This window comes from Bufo gargarizans, chromosome 6, assembly GCF_014858855.1.
Source record: "Bufo gargarizans isolate SCDJY-AF-19 chromosome 6, ASM1485885v1, whole genome shotgun sequence".
NCBI lineage: Eukaryota > Metazoa > Chordata > Amphibia > Anura > Bufonidae > Bufo > Bufo gargarizans.
Window position 1 is genome coordinate 201,256,596 of NC_058085.1, and position 19,145 is coordinate 201,275,740.

General features: G+C 43.6%; 1 protein-coding gene across 2 annotated transcripts in view; it reads left to right on the forward strand.

Annotated features, from left to right (window-relative positions):
• The window catches only part of KCNMA1 (potassium calcium-activated channel subfamily M alpha 1), a 731,805-nt gene extending 728,202 nt beyond the window's left edge, over nucleotides 1–3,603 (forward strand). For both annotated transcript variants that reach the window (XM_044299035.1, XM_044299036.1), the window contains one exon: nucleotides 3,151–3,603. In XM_044299035.1, the coding sequence (XP_044154970.1) occupies nucleotides 3,151–3,305 (155 nt within the window). In that variant the 3' untranslated portion in view covers nucleotides 3,306–3,603. The remainder of the gene's footprint in view (nucleotides 1–3,150) is intronic.
• The last annotated feature ends 15,542 nt before the right edge of the window (nucleotides 3,604–19,145 follow it).

A 19,145-nucleotide genomic window follows, 5' to 3' on the forward strand; every position in this document is an offset into this window, starting at 1 on the left:
ATGGTTCAGGTGTGACATCTCCCTCTGCACAACCTTCGTGAATTTCATAACATATCCTGCCTCTGATAGCAGAAATTGAAAAGAAAATTACCAATCCTGCCTGTTAACAAGTGAAAAACTATGTGGTATCGCAGAATATCATGGGCTTTTGTGCTGCATAATTATCATTTGATAAAGGGGTTCTCCAGGCTTTTACTATTGATGACCTATCCTAAGGATAGGTCATCAATATCAGATCAGAGGTGGTCCGATACCTGGTACCCCCGCCGATCAGCTGTATGAGGAGACGGTGTGCGCAGTGTGCATGTGCTGTCTCCCTTCTCTCTTCCTGCTGCTGGCTCTCTTCCTCTATGGCATTGGACCCCCGCCGATCTGATACTGATGATATATCTGATATATATCTGAGATATAGACTATAAATAGGTCATCGATATTAAAAGCCCAGAAAATGGACAATTGTCGTCTGTCACTCTCTCAGTGCTCATGGATACGTGCACACTGCATAGAAAATGAAGCATCAGTAAATATGCCCCATTACTTCTTATCGCAAAATGATCCAATGGTTGTAAAACTGTTAATGATTACACCATTACAGAGGAATAATTGTATTAGCAAATACACACTAATTACTTTAAACAATTATCTTATATAATCATGTTTTCCATCATACTTCATTTATTCAAAATGTTCTTGCAGTCATTCAGTGGGAGCCTTCACTTTTTGCTTGACATCATGGAATGGTCATCATATTACAGTATTGTCAACCAAACCCACCATTTTTGGCAGGATCTGTTGACAACCTAATCTGTATGGAGAGCTCTCATATCTCCCATGGATGATGTTAGTGAAGAGAAGGATTGAATGTATTTAATTTCAGCGCTTAATAAATTTGTTCTCCTGGTTGATATGCCTCCACCAGAAGTGTCTGGCAATGGCTTTCGCCTCTCTCCATTGAGAGCACATACATGATCAGCTGAGCATGTGTGTATATGGGGGAGGTGGCAGATGACCTTTGGCCAACAACTATTGAAGATACATGGACATCTTTGTGATTCCATTCTGAAAAAAGCATGTGTTACATACAGAATTTGCACTGGATTGTGGCACAGAGCGACTTCAGGTTTCTGTGCTCTTCGTTGAAGGGATAAAATACATAGCATTTACACAACATAATGAGCATGCCTCATATTTATAAATCCACAGCATGCTCATTTTTACACTGAATTTTTCCAATACATGTGGATGATGTTTTTAAAAGCTCCATCCATATGTACTGAATCCTAATCTGCCCCAGAATCAGTACTACAAATCACCCTAACAAGCCATAACCAGAATGGATTGTTATCCATTTCTAGCAAACAGTGAATATTCCTACTGAATAACAGCCATCAGTGATCTTGAAAACAGTGAGGCATTGATACAGAAATTGCATTGGAAAATTGTGTAGCATTCCACTCTTTATAGATAAACTGATTTGCTCGATACCCATTTCAGTCTGTACATTGTAGATTGCTTTCGAACGTCTACGGACATCATGTGAGAAAATAATGAATTACAAGTAATTGCCAGTCCCTTTTAATAGTAAGCAAGTGAGCTAGCTGAGGTTCTCCAAAACAGTTTACCAGTGATAAGAGGAAGACCAGTTTCAAGATTTTGATGTTACTCCTGAAAACTGAATTTATAAGTGACACATTTTATACCTTACCAACTTTGCTGCATTAAGCACACACAAATAGCATAAGAAAACCCAAGCATTTCACTAGACAGAAACAAAATCTTATCCTGTCTCCTGTGAACATCAGTTAAGGTGTGGGTGGGGGTGTGCGAGGGAAAGTAGATAAAAACTGTATTAAAAAATAATAATCCTAAACATTATATATGAAATGTGTTCATCTGATCAGAGATAAGCTTTTAACACACTATCATTGAAAGGTTGCTTTGAGGCACAATTGGCTGTTCCCGAATGAAATATGTCCCACTATGTGTCACATACCGACTAAATGGCTTTTTAAATGGAGCTGAAATTATTTTGATGTGTACACATCTCAGGGTTTTAATACAACCCACTGTTAAAACGATGCATCCAGATCCGTCTCTTTAAAGCCTCATTCATAATTCAGAGCCTGTGATGTGTTCTAAGAGATCTGGGAGCTTTAAAAGAACACAAATTAAACTGAAATATTCTAGTTTTATTACAGAGACAGTTAACCCTTCTTTGGCCAAACTGAGAGAGCTAGTAGCTTAAAAATAAATGTGATTTTCCTCATCAACAACCCTCATTATCAGTACAGTGTTTTTAGCCTATAGACAAGGACTGGTGTACAATGCTCATAGATTCTAAGGGGCACATTTATTAAGACTGGTGTTTTAGCCGTCAGTCTTAATAAAGTCCTGCACTCGTGGTGGATCTGCCGCAGTTATGTAGAGGCACTGGCCTCTTCATAACTTCGGCGGATCCTCCGTCAGCTCTAAATGTAAGACAGCTTCAGAGCTGTCTTACATTTAGACGTTTTTTTGCCTACTGTGAGCAGGGAGAAGTCTCCGATTGCGATGCAAATAACCATTGTGCCACAATCTGCTCCTGAAATACGCCTAATATAGGCATATTTCAGGATCATAAATTATCCCCTAAGTGTATACGCAGACCGAGCTCTCATACAATGCACTTTTACTGAAATAGTGTGAAGCTAAATCTGTAGCTGCTGGTTCCCATCACTACTGTCCTCACTTTCTCACAGTTAAATTTTTATTTAAATCATGTTTTCATCTATGTTTTAAAGATGGTTCAATTATTTGGCTTCTAGCACTAACTATGCCTATTTCCCTTTCTCCCATTTTGTCTTTCCCTAAAACCCACCCTTTCATTCTGCTTTCTGCCTACACACCCCTTTACTGCTACTAACCCCTAATGCTTCTATTTTGGCCAAATTGCTACTTTCATTTTTGTTAACTTCCTTTTTATGCAATTTCTGTCTACACCAAATGTAACTCTTGCAAAACCCATCATATATCATTTTCCTTCTGGAAAATGATGGATCTCTGTCACATTTACTTCCATTCCTTCTTCGAACCTATTCGGTCACTTCTTTTGCTTCTACTGCCCTTCCTGCCCTGCTTTCCCCTTTTGTATTCCTTAATTTTGCTCTGCAGCAGAAAAGAAATGGTATACAGATGAAATGGAAAATGCTTACCCCAGAAACATTCAGATTAAGCCAATGAGCACACACATGGCTAATCAGATTAATCAATACAAATCAACGAGCAGCTTGATACCGCCAATCCGAGAAGTCGAAGATGAATGTTGATTCAAAAATGAACTTATAAAGCAAATAAAAGCAAAGACCTATTCACAGAACTTGAAGACATATTCAGGCTTGTAAAACAACACCTCACATGCAAGTGTTCTAGAGACTGGAGAAGTGATGGTGCTCACTGGCCTGTATGGATCACACAAGCAGAGACTGAAAGAAGCAAATGTAAAATATTTTATTTATAAATGAACTGCACCTATATAGTCATGTATAGCCTCTAGTGTTTTAAATTATTTTTATTCATTAGAAAGAAAAAATATATATAAATATATATTTTTTGTCAAGTCTTTGCCCAAAAATCCAGGATGAAAAACAGCCATTTATATGGGAAAGTTTAAGGAACTTTGTGTCAAACTATTACTTTCATAAAGAATAGCTTAATACTTTCCCTGCCAGAAGACCAAGCAAGCCACTTCCTAAGTTTTCGCCACACTCTATGCTCTGCAGGGTCTTCTTGCCTTTGGAAGATACTGTAAGATATTCATTGTCTTGAAGTCTGTCTCATGCTTCTGCCACAAAGTATTGTAAAAGATCTGGATACTCCTTATTGAAATTGCTTCTTTTATCTTGCTTCATTTTCTTTTAATTGTTGTATCTATCATTTATGAAGACACACAATACTGCTTCATATAAAGCATAGGTATAATGCCAGCCCAAAAGGGCATAGCAACAACTAGAGGGTTTTTATGGATTTTGATTTGTTTACCAAAATATTCTTCTTAATCACAGTAAATCACTATTACATCATCTACAGTCAAGTAATGTGATGTCATATTTTATATAGTTGCCACTGCTTATAAAGCATTAACAACAGAATCGTACAGAGATCATCATTCACATTAATTCCTGTCCCGCGTGGAACTTCAGATATACACAGACACACACACTTGCATCAATTTCATAGGAATCCCCTTAAGCAATTACTACGTTTTTGTAATGTCAGAGAAATCAGTGTACCCGAAGGAAACCAGCACACACATTGGGTGAACACGTAAGATTTTGTGACCACTGAATGTTGCATTTTATCTTGAATCAAAAATTACAGGGAGACTTGTTCAACTGGAATAATCTTCCACATTGTATAGCTTCAACATGTTTTAAAAGAGCTTTTATATCATTATTTAAAGGCTATTTTAATTGAGCTCATCCTACCTGTAGTACCTTGTATAATGTATACCTTAGGATAAGCCATCAAATGTTCCATTAGACAGTGTCTAGACTCCAGGACCCCCAATCATCAGCACAATGAAGTGGCAGCAGCCCTTGTGCAGTAACGGTGTCCAGTTTACAGTTTACCTACAAGCAGCTATGCTTAGTATCACACCTTGTCTCACTCAAGGAGGCTGAAAACCGACATATCAAGCATTTATTTCTCACTTAGCATATCATAGGCCTTCTATGTCCTGGGGAATCCCTTTATGTACATAGGCCAATTAATATACCGAACATTCAAACATACTGCTAGTAGTCCAGGAACAAAATATTGATGACCTATCCTCAGGATAGATCAGCAGTATTTGATTGGTGGATATCTGATATCCCTGATGATCAGCTGTTTGAAGGGTCAGTGGCACTCAGACAAGTTCTGCAGCCTCTTCACAGAATACAGAGAACTGTAGTTATGTATGTACTGTACACTGTATACATGCTGTGTTTGGTCTTTCAGCCTAATTCTATTTGCTTGAGTAGGACTGAGCTGCACAAAAGTCATGTGATCCATGGACATGACATTAAAGCGGAGGAAGACAGCAGCGGGAGTTCAATCCTCACAATCTGATATTGAGAACCTATGATACTTAAACCCTGGAAAACCCTTTTGGAGGTGTCCCAAGACGCAAACAGGATAGGCGATAAGTATCTGATCATGGGGGTTCAACTGCTGCTGCTTGCGTCCCACCAATCATGAGAACGGTGGTAATGATTTTCCGAAATGAATGAAACAGTGGTCGAGCATATGTGCCTCCTCTTCACTCATTTTCTAATGGACAGCTGGAAATAACTGAGTACAGTGCTTGGCTCCCCACCTGTGCATAGGGTATAAATATGGATCTTGGGACAGACTCTTGAAATAATTACGGGAATGACATGGAGAGCACCTGTCACAAGAAATCTAAGAACCTACTTTCAAGGTAAGGGGAAAAACTGTTGATGGCTCACACTTGGTGGATTCCTTAATTCCTTGCTGAGCTATTTGATAGCAAGGGCCTTATATATTATTATTGCATAAGAGGACTTTTCCTGTGTCCACCACTGTCTGCAAATCTATAGAAAAACTGTTAACAGTATCTCAGCTCCACTATATCTGCAATAGCTGAATCCTTGAAGATTCTTTTTTTCTTTTTTAAATTAATGCCTAGAATCAGTCTCACTAAGATGTGCAGTTAGCGTGTTCTTTCAGGTGCTCTTCACAAAAAAAATTCCACTTACTTTTATATTACTAAATGGTGTTAGTGTGTTGCTGAGGAGTAAATGAGAAGCAACTATGGCATGCTTCATTGTCACCTGAAGTAAACCTATATTTTAAGATATGTCCAGGAGTATGGGCTGTATATATGTATGTAAGCCCTCAACTTTCTTTTTCTGAACATTGACAATTTTCTTTTAATGTACTAGTAAACATAAACCCCCACAATGTGGTTTACTGCAGATAAACTACTGGCGAAATGTGTACAATTGACCTAAAGTATCTCTACAACTACACTTTTAGACTTCTTTGACTCCTATACTGTGACTACAGATCACTTAGTATCACTATTCACCAGTGATGACTTATGCCGGTGACACACTGAATTAGCATTACATTTTTAAAGGGGTTATCTGAGATAATGTATAATCTAGGCAAAGGAGAAATGTATTCACATGTTGTCAATGTGACATCATCACTGCAGCCAAGTAAACAAAATCCTATGGGGAGGACCAGAGCAGTGGCACTGGAACTACATAGGATTTACCAGGTAAGTAATGGGTCTGTTTATTTGTGTTTTTTTTTATTTTTTTTTTTAATAGCATTTCTCCTCAGCTAGATTTTGACTGATCTCAGGAATCCCTTTAAAGAGCACCTGTCAAAACGATCAAACCTATTAAACCAGGCATACATATGGTTGATCATACCAATAAAAATGTTACCCCAATTATGACTGTGGCCCTGTATTCCTATGCAAATTACCTAGCTGGTGCACCGAGGGGTTGACCAGAGCCCTTGGAGCACCAGTTTGTTACACCCCTTCAGCGTCAGTTCCTTCCTCCATTCACTGGATTGATAGGGCTAGACATCTCATCTAGCCCTGTCGTCTTGTGCAAAAAAAATTCTGGTCCCAGTGCTTACTCCAAGCACCGAGACCTGTCATCTTGTCGTGCATGCGCTGCATATCCCGGGCGCTTGCTAAGATGGAATCTGCTCTGCTTGAAAAGCAGCAGGAGATCCACTAAGCAAGTGCTGAGACTGACAGGTCTCGGCACTTGGAGAGCAGCAGGTACAGGAAGACAGGGCTAGACATCGTGTCTAGCCCTGTCAGTCCATGGGAAAAAAAAGGGACTAAAGCTGAAGGGGTGTAACAAACTGGTGTTCAAAGGGCTCTGGATGGCCTCTCAGTGCTCCAGCTGGGTCATTTGTATTTGAATAATAATGCATTTTTTCAGGGCCATGAATAGTCATAACCAGCGTATTATTTTTCTCAGCAGGATCAACCATGCCAGGCTTTATGTCTGGTTTAATAGGGTTGACCTTGCTGACAGATGTTATTTAAGCCATTGCTGCAATAAAATTAGGTTAGGGAATACCTACAGTATGTCAGCATATGACAAAATATGTTTGTAACAGTCACTGGTCTTGTAGAACAATACAAATTTATAATTTCAGTACACTGAAAGTTACTGAATTTCATATTTATAGCTTTTTTTGTATTACATTTGCGTTAATCGACCAATATGGTTAAGAAATGTACTACATTTTGAAGCCTAATAAATCATTAAAAATGTCCATTTTTAACACCAATTTATTTTTAAATGTGGAACTCTGATTAATTTCATAATATATCTGTTTATAGAGTTTCATTTTTTCTGATACCTTACTACAAATCACCTGCTTATCTTTATAACAACCATTGCGTTAGAGTGGTTATCCCATGGGGAATACTGTTTATAGTTAAGTGCAGCCATTATTTTTTACACTTGTTTAAAAAAGTGCTTATATTCCCAGATACTCAAAGAATCATAGTATAGCGCTACCTGCTATTTCTATTGAACATCCTTCCTGTGTCCACCTCAGTAAATGTGCAAGAGTGAGGCAATGTTACTGCAGTTGCACTTGCACAGTATCTCTTCTTAGAGGCAGTGAAGAATTTGAAGCTTCAGAAGCAGCTGCTCACTACTCAAGGAATCCCGCCACATACACAAAGGAGCAAGAGAAAGAGGCAAGGCTGGCATGTGTGTCCACCATGGAAAATTTACTAAGGTGGACACAACAAGGCTGTTTAATAGAAACAGCAGGTAGCAGTATACTAATATTATCTCTAGAATATGTCGAGATACATGGATTTTGATTAATAAGTGTAAATACAAAAAGATGCTTATTATTATTATGGGCTGGTTTTATAATAAACAACATTTTTCATGGGATAACCACTTTAAATGATAAAATTCATCTTCCCTACAGGCACAACTATATATATTATATATATGTTTAAAACTGAGTTGTTCTTTTGCTGATAAGAGCAAGACTACAGACTCTTAACTGCAACTACACTTCAAATGAAGGTGAAAACTGCATTTCAAATGAAGATTAATATACAATATACAAATTATAAAAAAAATTATCGGAGTCTTCATTGGGAAAACACTGGTTCCTATGCAAAGCATCCTTTCGTAGGTGAGCTCCAACCACTTGCTGAAAAGTTCCAACTTTCATACTGTTTGACCAAAGAGCTTCAGTTCCTAAAGGAATGTGGCCAGCATACAGCCAGGTCCATAAATATTGGGACATCAACACAATTCAAAATTTTTGGGCTCTATACACCACCACAATGGATTTGAAATGAAACGAACAAGATGTGCTGTAACTGAAGACTGTTAGCTTTAATTTGAGGGTATTTACATCCAAATCAGGTGAACGGTGTAGGAATTAAAACAGTTTGCATATGTGCCTCACACATGTTAAAGAACCAAAAGTAATGGGGCATAATAATAATCATAAATCAAACTTTCACTTTTTAATAATTGGTTGAAAATCCTTTGCAGTCAATTACAGCCTGAAGCCTGGAATGCATAGACAGACGCTGGGTTTCATCCCTGGTGATGCTCTGCCAGGCCTCTACTGCAACTGTCTTCAGTTCCTGCTTGTTCTTGGGGCATTTTCCCTTCAGTTTTGTCTTCAGCAAGTGAAATTGCATGCTCAATCGGATTCAGGTCAGGTGATTGACTTGGCCATTGCATAACATTCCACTTCTTTCCCTTAAAAAACTCTTTAGTTGCTTTTGCAGTATGCTTTGGGTCATTGTCCATCTGCACTGTGAAGCGCCGTCCAATGAGTTCTGAAGCATTTGGCTGAATATGAGCAGATAATATTGCCTGAAACACTTCAGAATTCATCCTGCTGCTTTTATCAGCAGTCACATCACCAACAAATACAAGAGAACCAGTTCCATTGGCAGCCATACATGCCCACGCTATGACACTACCACCACCATGCGTAACTGATGAGGTGGTATGTTTAGGATCATGAGCAGTTCCTTTCCTTCTCCATACTCTTCTCTTCCCATCACTCTGGTACAAGTTGATCTTGGTCTCATCTGGCCATAGGATGTTGTTCCAGAACTGTGAAGGCTTTTTTAGATGTCGTTTGGCAAACTCTAATATGGCCTTCCTGTTTTTGAAGCTCACCAATGGATTACATCTTGTGGTGAACCCTCTGTATTCACTCTGGTAAAGTCTTCTCTTGATTGTTGACTTTGACACACATACACCTACCTCTTGGAGAGTGTTCTTGATCTGGCCAACTGTTGTGAAGGGTGTTTTCTTCACCAGGGAATGATTTCTTTGGTCATCCACCACAGTTGTTTTCTGTGGTCTTCCAGGTCTTTTGGTGTTGCAGAGCTCACCGGTGCGTTCCTTCTTTTTAAGACTGTTCCAAACAGGTTTTTTTGCCACGCCTAATGTTTTTGCTATCTTTCTGATGGGTTTGTTTTGTTTTTTCAACCTAATGATGGCTTGCTTCACTGATAGTGATAGCTCTTTGGATCTCATCTTGAGAGTTGACAGCAACAGGTTCCAAATGCAAATAGCACACTTGAAATGAACTCTGGACCTTTTATCTGCTCATTGTAATTGGCATAATGAGGGAATAACACACACCTGGCCATGGAACAGCTGAAAAGACAATTGTCCCATTACTTTTGGTCCCTTAACAAGTGGGAGGCACATATGCAAACTGTTGTAATTCCTACACCGTTCACCTGATTTGGATGTAAATACCCTCAAATTAAAGCTGACAGTCTGCAGTTGAAGTACATGTTCATTTCATTTCAAATGCATTGTGGTGGTGTATAGAGCAAAAAATGTTAGAATTGTGTTGATGTCCCAATATTTATGGACCTGACTGTATACACTCTATGAGGGCCACTGTGTAAATATTGTTTATCTGTTATCATTCCAGACATTAGAGTGGTAAATTCCCAGATCCTCAATAAATTGAAATCCAAAGTAGAGTTGAGCGAACACCTGGATGTTCGGGTTCGAGAAGTTCGGCCGAACATCCCGGAAATGTTCGGGTTCGGGATCCGAACCCGATCCGAACTTCGTCCCGAACCCGAACCCCATTGAAGTCAATGGGGACCCGAACTTTTCGGCACTAAAAAGGCTGTAAAACAGCCCAGGAAAGAGCTAGAGGGCTGCAAAAGGCAGCAACATGTAGGTAAATCCCCTGCAAACAAATGTGGATAGGGAAATGAATTAAATTAAAAATTAAATAAATAAAAATTAACCAAAATCAATTGGAGAGAGGTTCCATAGCAGAGAATCTGGCTTCCCGTCACCCACCACTGGAACAGTCCATTCTCAGATATTTAGGCCCCGGCACCCAGGCAGAGGAGAGAGGTCCCGTAACAGAGAATCTGTCTTCATGTCAGCAGAGAATTAGTCTGCATGTCATAGCAGAGAATGAGGCTTCACGTCAGCCACCACTGCAACAGTCCATTGGCATATATTTAGGCCCAGCACCCAGGCAGAGGAGGGAGGTCCCGTAACAGAGAATCTGTCTTCATGTCAGCAGAGAATTAGTCTGCATGTCATAGCAGAGAATGAGGCTTCACGTCAGCCACCACTGCAACAGTCCATTGGCATATATTTAGGCCCAGCACACACACAGGCAGAGGAGAGAGGTCCCGTAACAGAGAATCTGTCTTCATGTCAGCAGAGAATTAGTCTGCATGTCATAGCAGAGAATGAGGCTTCACGTCAGCCACCACTGCAACAGTCCATTGGCATATATTTAGGCCCAGCACACACACAGGCAGAGGAGAGAGGTCCCGTAACAGACAATCTGGCTTCATGTCAGCAGAGAATTAGTCTGCATGTCATAGCAGAGAATGAGGCTTCACGTCACCCACCACTGCAACAGTCCATTGGCATATATTTAGGCCCAGCACCCAGGCAGAGGAGGGAGGTCCCGTAACAGAGAATCTGTCTTCATGTCAGCAGAGAATTAGTCTGCATGTCATAGCAGAGAATGAGGCTTCACGTCACCCACCACTGCAACAGTCCATTGGCATATATTTAGGCCTAGCACACAGGCAGAGCAGAGAGGTCCCGTAACAGACAATCTGGCTTCATGACAGCAGAGAATCAGTCTGCATGTCATAGCAGAGAATGAGGCTTCACGTCACCCACCACTGCAACAGTCCATTGGCATATATTTAGGCCTAGCACACAGGCAGAGCAGAGAGGTCCCGTAACAGACGATCTGGCTTCATGTCAGCAGAGAATCAGTCTGCATGTCATAGCAGAGAATGAGGCTTCACGTCAGCCACCACTGCAACAGTCCATTGGCATATATTTAGGCCCAGCACCCAGGCAGAGGAGGGAGGTCCCGTAACAGAGAATCTGTCTTCATGTCAGCAGAGAATTAGTCTGCATGTCATAGCAGAGAATGAGGCTTCACGTCAGCCACCACTGCAACAGTCCATTGGCATATATTTAGGCCCAGCACACACACAGGCAGAGGAGAGAGGTCCCGTAACAGAGAATCTGTCTTCATGTCAGCAGAGAATTAGTCTGCATGTCATAGCAGAGAATCAGGCTTCACGTCACCCACCACTGCAACAGTCCATTGGCATATATTTAGGCCCAGCACCCAGGCAGAGGAGGGAGGTCCCGTAACAGAGAATCTGTCTTCATGTCAGCAGAGAATTAGTCTGCATGTCATAGCAGAGAATGAGGCTTCACGTCAGCCACCACTACAACAGTCCATTGGCATATATTTAGGCCCAGCACACACACAGGCAGAGGAGAGAGGTCCCGTAACAGAGAATCTGTCTTCATGTCAGCAGAGAATTAGTCTGCATGTCATAGCAGAGAATGAGGCTTCACGTCAGCCACCACTGCAACAGTCCATTGGCATATATTTAGGCCCAGCACACACACAGGCAGAGGAGAGAGGTCCCGTAACAGACAATCTGGCTTCATGTCAGCAGAGAATTAGTCTGCATGTCATAGCAGAGAATGAGGCTTCACGTCACCCACCACTGCAACAGTCCATTGGCATATATTTAGGCCCAGCACCCAGGCAGAGGAGGGAGGTCCCGTAACAGAGAATCTGTCTTCATGTCAGCAGAGAATTAGTCTGCATGTCATAGCAGAGAATGAGGCTTCACGTCAGCCACCACTGCAACAGTCCATTGGCATATATTTAGGCCCAGCACACACACAGGCAGAGGAGAGAGGTCCCGTAACAGAGGATCTGGCTTCATGTCAGCAGAGAATCAGTCTGCATGTCATAGCAGAGAATCAGGCTTCACGTCAGCCACCACTGCAACAGTCCATTGGCATATATTTAGGCCTAGCACACAGGCAGAGGAGAGAGGTCCCGTAACAGACAATCTGGCTTCATGTCAGCAGAGAATCAGTCTGCATGTCATAGCAGAGAATGAGGCTTCACGTCAGCCACCACTGCAACAGTCCATTGTCATAAATTTAGGCCCAGCACCCAGGCAGAGGAGAGAGGTCCCGTAACAGACAATCTGGCTTCATGTCAGCAGAGAATTAGTCTGCATGTCATAGCAGAGAATCAGGCTTCATGTCAGCCACCACTGCAACAGTCCATTGGCATATATTTAGGCCTAGCACACAGGCAGAGGAGAGGTTCATTCAACTTTGGGTAGCATCGCAATATAATGGTAAAATGAAAATAAAAATAGGATTGAATGAGGAAGTGCCCTGGAGTCCAATAATATATGGTTATGGGGAGGTAGTTAATGTCTAATCTGGACAAGGGACGGACAGGTCCTGTGGGATCCATGCCTGGTTCATTTTTATGAACGTCAGCTTGTCCACATTGGCTGTAGACAGGCGGCTGCGTTTGTCTGTAATGACGCCCCCTGCCGTGCTGAATACACGTTCAGACAAAACGCTGGCTGCCGGGCAGGCCAGCACCTCCAAGGCATAAAAGGCTAGCTCTGGCCACGTGGACAATTTAGAGACCCAGAAGTTGAATGGGGCCGAACCATCAGTCAGTACGTGGAGGGGTGTGCACACGTACTGTTCCACCATGTTAGTGAAATGTTGCCTCCTGCTAACACGTTGCGTATCAGGTGGTGGTGCAGTTAGCTGTGGCGTGTTGACAAAAGTTTTCCACATCTCTGCCATGCTAACCCTGCCCTCAGAGGAGCTGGCCGTGACACAGCTGCCTTGGCGACCTCTTGCTCCTCCTCTGCCTTGGCCTTGGGCTTCCACTTGTTCCCCTGTGACATTTGGGAATGCTCTCAGTAGCGCGTCTACCAACGTGCGCTTGTACTCGCGCATCTTCCTATCACGCTCCAGTGCAGGAAGTAAGGTGGGCACATTGTCTTTGTAGCGTGGATCCAGCAGGGTGGCAACCCAGTAGTCCGCACAGGTTAAAATGTGGGCAACTCTGCTGTCGTTGCGCAGGCACTGCAGCATGTAGTCGCTCATGTGTGCCAGGCTGCCCAGGGGTAAGGACAAGCTGTCCTCTGTGGGAGGCGTATCGTCATCGTCCTGCCTTTCCCCCCAGCCACGCACCAGTGATGGACCCGAGCTGCGTTGGGTGCCACCCCGCTGTGACCATGCTTCATCCTCATCCTCCTCCACCTCCTCCTCATCCTCGTCCTCCTCGTCCTCCAGTAGTGGGCCCTGGCTGGCCACATTTGTACCTGGCCTCTGCTGTTGCCAAAAACCTCCCTCTGAGTCACTTCGAAGAGACTGGCCTGAAAGTGCTAAAAATGACCCCTCTTCCTCCTCCTCCTCCTCCTCCTCCTGGGCCACCTCCTCTTCCATCATCGCCCTAAGTGTTTTCTCAAGGAGACATAGAAGTGGTATTGTAACGCTGATAACGGTGTCATCGCCACTGGCCATGTTGGTGGAGTACTCGAAACAGAGCAACAGGGCACACAGGTCTCGCATGGAGGCCCAGTCATTGGTGGTGAAGTGGTGCTGTTCTGTAGTGCGACTGACCCGTGCGTGCTGCAGCTGAAACTCCACTATGGCCTGCTGCTGCTCGCACAGTCTGTCCAGCATGTGCAAGGTGGAGTTCCACCTGGTGGGCACGTCGCATATGAGGCGGTGAGCGGGAAGGCCGAAGTTACGCTGTAGCGCAGACAGGCGAGCAGCGGCAGGATGTGAACGCCGGAAGCGCGAACAGACGGCCCGCACTTTATGCAGCAGCTCTGACATGTCGGGGTAGTTGTGAATGAACTTCTGCACCACCAAATTCAGCACATGCGCCAAGCAAGGGATGTGCGTCAAATTGGCTAGTCCCAGAGCTGCAACGAGATTTCGCCCATTATCACACACCACCAGGCCGGGCTTGAGGCTCACCGGCAGCAACCACTCGTCGGTCTGTTGTTCTATACCCCGCCACAACTCCTGTGCGGTGTGGGGCCTGTCCCCCAAACATATGAGTTTCAGAATGGCCTGCTGACGTTTACCCCGGGCTGTGCTGAAGTTGGTGGTGAAGGTGTGTGGCTGACTGGATGAGCAGGTGGAAGAAGAGGAGGAGGAAGCCGAGAAGGAGGAGGTGGCAACAGGAGGCAAAGAATGTTGCCCTGCGATCCTTGGCGGCGGAAGGACGTGCGCCAAACAGCTCTCCGCCTGGGGCCCAGCTGCCACTACATTTACCCAGTGTGCAGTTAGGGAGATATAGCGTCCCTGGCCGTGCTTACTGGTCCACGTATCTGTGGTTAGGTGGACCTTGCCACAGATGGCGTTGCGCAGTGCACACTTGATTTTATCGGATACTTGGTTGTGCAGGGAAGGCACGGCTCTCTTGGAGAAGTAGTGCCGGCTGGGAACAACATACTGTGGGACAGCAAGCGACATGAGCTGTTTGAAGCTGTCTGTGTCCACCAGCCTAAATGACAGCATTTCATAGGCCAGTAGTTTAGAAATGCTGGCATTCAGGGCCAGGGATCGAGGGTGGCTAGGTGGGAATTTACGCTTTCTATCAAATGTTTGTGAGATGGAGAGCTGAACGCTGGCGTGTGACATGGTTGAGACGCTTGGTGACGGAGGTGGTGGTGGTGGTGTTGGTGGTACATCCCCTGTTTGCTGGGCGGCAGGTGCCAACGTTCCTCCAGAGGCGGAGGAAGAGGCCGAGGCGGCAGCAGCAGAATAGGCCGAGGCGGCAGCAGCAGAAGAGGTAGCAGGGGGAGCCTGAGTGACTTCCTTGGTTTTAAGGTGTTTACTCCACTGCAGTTCATGCTTTGCATGCAGGTGCCTGGTCATGCAGGTTGTGCTCAGGTTCAGAACGTTAATGCCTCGCTTCAGGCTCTGATGGCACAGCGTGCAAACCACTCGGGTCTTGTCGTCAGCACATTGTTTGAAGAAGTGCCATGCCAGGGAACTCCTTGAAGCTGCCTTTGGGGTGCTCGGTCCCAGATGGCGGCGGTCAGTAGCAGGCGGAGTCTCTTGGCGGCGGGTGTTCTGCTTTTGCCCACTGCTCCCTCTTTTGCTACGCTGTTGGCTCGGTCTCACCACTGCCTCTTCCTCCGAACTGTGAAAGTCAGTGGCACGACCTTCATTCCATGTGGGGTCTAGGACCTCATCGTCCCCTGCATCGTCTTCCACCCAGTCTTGATCCCTGACCTCCTGTTCAGTCTGCACACTGCAGAAAGACGCAGCAGTTGGCACCTGTGTTTCGTCATCATCAGAGACATGCTGAGGTGGTATTCCCATGTCCTCATCATCAGGAAACATAAGTGGTTGTGCGTCAGTGCATTCTATGTCTTTCACCGCTGGGGAAGGGCTAGGTGGATGCCCTTGGGAAACCCTGCCAGCGGAGTCTTCAAACAGCATAAGAGACTGCTGCATAACTTGAGGCTGAGACAGTTTCCCTGGTATGCATGGGGGTGATGTGACAGACTGATGGGGTTGGTTTTCAGGCGCCATCTGTGCGCTTTCTGCAGAAGACTGGGTGGGAGATAATGTGAACGTGCTGGATCCACTGTCGGCCACCCAATTGACTAATGCCTGTACCTGCTCAGGCCTTACCATCCTTAGAACGGCATTGGGCCCCACCATATATCGCTGTAAATTCTGGCGGCTACTGGGACCTGAGGTAGTTGGTACACTAGGACGTGTGGATGTGGCAGAACGGCCACGTCCTCTCCCAGCACCAGAGGGTCCACTAACACCACCACGACCATGTCCACGTCCGCGTCCCTTACTAGATGTTTTTCTCATTGTTATGGTTCACCACAACAACAAATATATTATTTGGCCCAATGTATTGTATTCAAATTCAGCGGGATATAAATTTGAGGCCTAGTATTTAGGCGCTGGGTGACCGGTATGGATTTAGTGACAGAATTAGACTTGGAAATGCACAGAAGCGTGTGTGTGAAGTTATTCTGAATGACCCAATGTGCACCTTGAATATTATATACCCTTTTAGGGATAGATTTCAAATAGCTCTGATATAGCAGAAACCACTAAATTATGAAATTGCTAAATTGGGAATTGTATTTCAACCCAGAACAAGAAATGTGCTTGAACGGACACTAAATAACTCGCCCAGCTACAGCACTAAGGACAGATTTAGCGGGATATAAATTTGAGACCTAGTATTTAGGCGCTGGGTGACAGGTATGGGTTTAGTGCCAGAATTAGACTTGGAAATACACAGTAGCGGGTGTGTGTGAAGTTATTCTGAATGACCCAATGTGCACCTTGAATATTATATACCCTTTTAGGGATAGATTTCAAATAGCTCTGATATAGCAGAAACCACTAAATTATGAAATTGCTAAATTGGGAATTGTATTTCAACCCAGAACAAGAAATGTGCTTGAACGGACACTAAATAACTCGCCCAGCTACAGCACTAAGGACAGATTTAGCGGGATATAAATTTGAGGCCTAGTATTTAGGCGCTGGGTGACAGGTATGGGTTTAGTGCCAGAATTAGACTTGGAAATACACAGTAGCGGGTGTGTGTGAAGTTATTCTGAATGACCCAATGTGCACCTTGAATATTATATACCCTTTTAGGGATAGATTTCAAATAGCTCTGATATAGCAGAAACCACTAAATTATGAAATTGCTAAATTGGGAATTGTATTTCAACCCAGAACAAGAAATGTGCTTGAACGGACACTAAATAACTCGCCCAGCTACAGCACTAAGGACAGATTTAGCGGGATATAAATTTGAGACCTAGTATTTAGGCGCTGGGTGACACGTATGGGTTTAGTGCCAGAATTAGACTTGGAAATACACAGTAGCGGGTGTGTGTGAAGTTATTCTGAATGACCCAATGTGCACCTTGAATATTATATACCCTTTTAGGGATAGATTTCAAATAGCTCTGATATAGCAGAAACCACTAAATTATGAAATTGCTAAATTGGGAATTGTATTTCAACCCAGAACAAGAAATGTGCTTGAACGGACACTAAATAACTCGCCCAGCTACAGCACTAAGGACAGATTTAGCGGGATATAAATTTGAGGCCTAGTATTTAGGCGCTGGGTGACAGGTATGGGTTTAGTGCCAGAATTAGACTTGGAAATACACAGTAGCGGGTGTGTGTGAAGTTATTCTGAATGACCCAATGTGCACCTTGAATATTATATACCCTTTTAGGGATAGATTTCAAATAGCTCTGATATAGCAGAAACCACTAAATTATGAAATTGCTAAATTGGGAATTGTATTTCAACCCAGAACAAGAAATGTGCTTGAACGGACACTAAATAACTCGCCCAGCTACAGCACTAAGGACAGATTTAGCGGGATATAAATTTGAGGCCTAGTATTTAGGCGCTGGGTGACAGGTATGGGTTTAGTGCCAGAATTAGACTTGGAAATACACAGTAGCGGGTGTGTGTGAAGTTATTCTGAATGACCCAATGTGCACCTTGAATATTATATACCCTTTTAGGGATAGATTTCAAATAGCTCTGATATAGCAGAAACCACTAAATTATGAAATTGCTAAATTGGGAATTGTATTTCAACCCAGAACAAGAAATGTGCTTGAACGGACACTAAATAACTCGCCCAGCTACAGCACTAAGGACAGATTTAGCGGGATATAAATTTGAGGCCTAGTATTTAGGCGCTGGGTGACAGGTATGGGTTTAGTGCCAGAATTAGACTTGGAAATACACAGTAGCGGGTGTGTGTGAAGTTATTCTGAATGACCCAATGTGCACCTTGAATATTATATACCCTTTTAGGGATAGATTTCAAATAGCTCTGATATAGCAGAAACCACTAAATTATGAAATTGCTAAATTGGGAATTGTATTTCAACCCAGAACAAGAAATGTGCTTGAACGGACACTAAATAACTCGCCCAGCTACAGCACTAAGGACAGATTTAGCGGGATATAAATTTGAGGCCTAGTATTTAGGCGCTGGGTGACAGGTATGGGTTTAGTGCCAGAATTAGACTTGGAAATACACAGTAGCGGGTGTGTGTGAAGTTATTCTGAATGACCCAATGTGCACCTTGAATATTATATACCCTTTTAGGGATAGATTTCAAATAGCTCTGATATAGCAGAAACCACTAAATTATGAAATTGCTAAATTGGGAATTGTATTTCAACCCAGAACAAGAAATGTGCTTGAACGGACACTAAATAACTCGCCCAGCTACAGCACTAGGGACAGATTTAGCTGGATATAAATTTGAGGCCTAGTATTTAGGCGCTGGGTGACCGGTATGGATTTAGTGACAGAATTAGACTGGGATATGGCCAAAAAATAAACAGACTATTGCTGGTTAAATGCACTTGGTGTGACAGCTTCACCCTGATGTAGGCTTTAGCCAAAAAACAACCACACCATTGAGGGTTAAATGCACTTGGTCGCAGCTTGTGCTGGCGCACCACAAGACACAAAATGGCCGCCGATCACCCCAGAAAAATGTGACTGACAAACGGTCTGTGCAGCCTAAAAACAGTGAGCAATTGAGGATCAGCAGCTCAATGATCCACAGCTGCAGATCGATCAGTTAATCAAGTCCTTTGGAGGAGTTAATCTGCCTAATCTCGCCCTACTGTCGCAGCCGCAACCTCTCCCTACGCTAATCAGAGCAGAGTGACGGGCGGCGCTATGTGACCCCAGCTTAAATAGAGGCTGGGTCACATGGTGCTCTGGC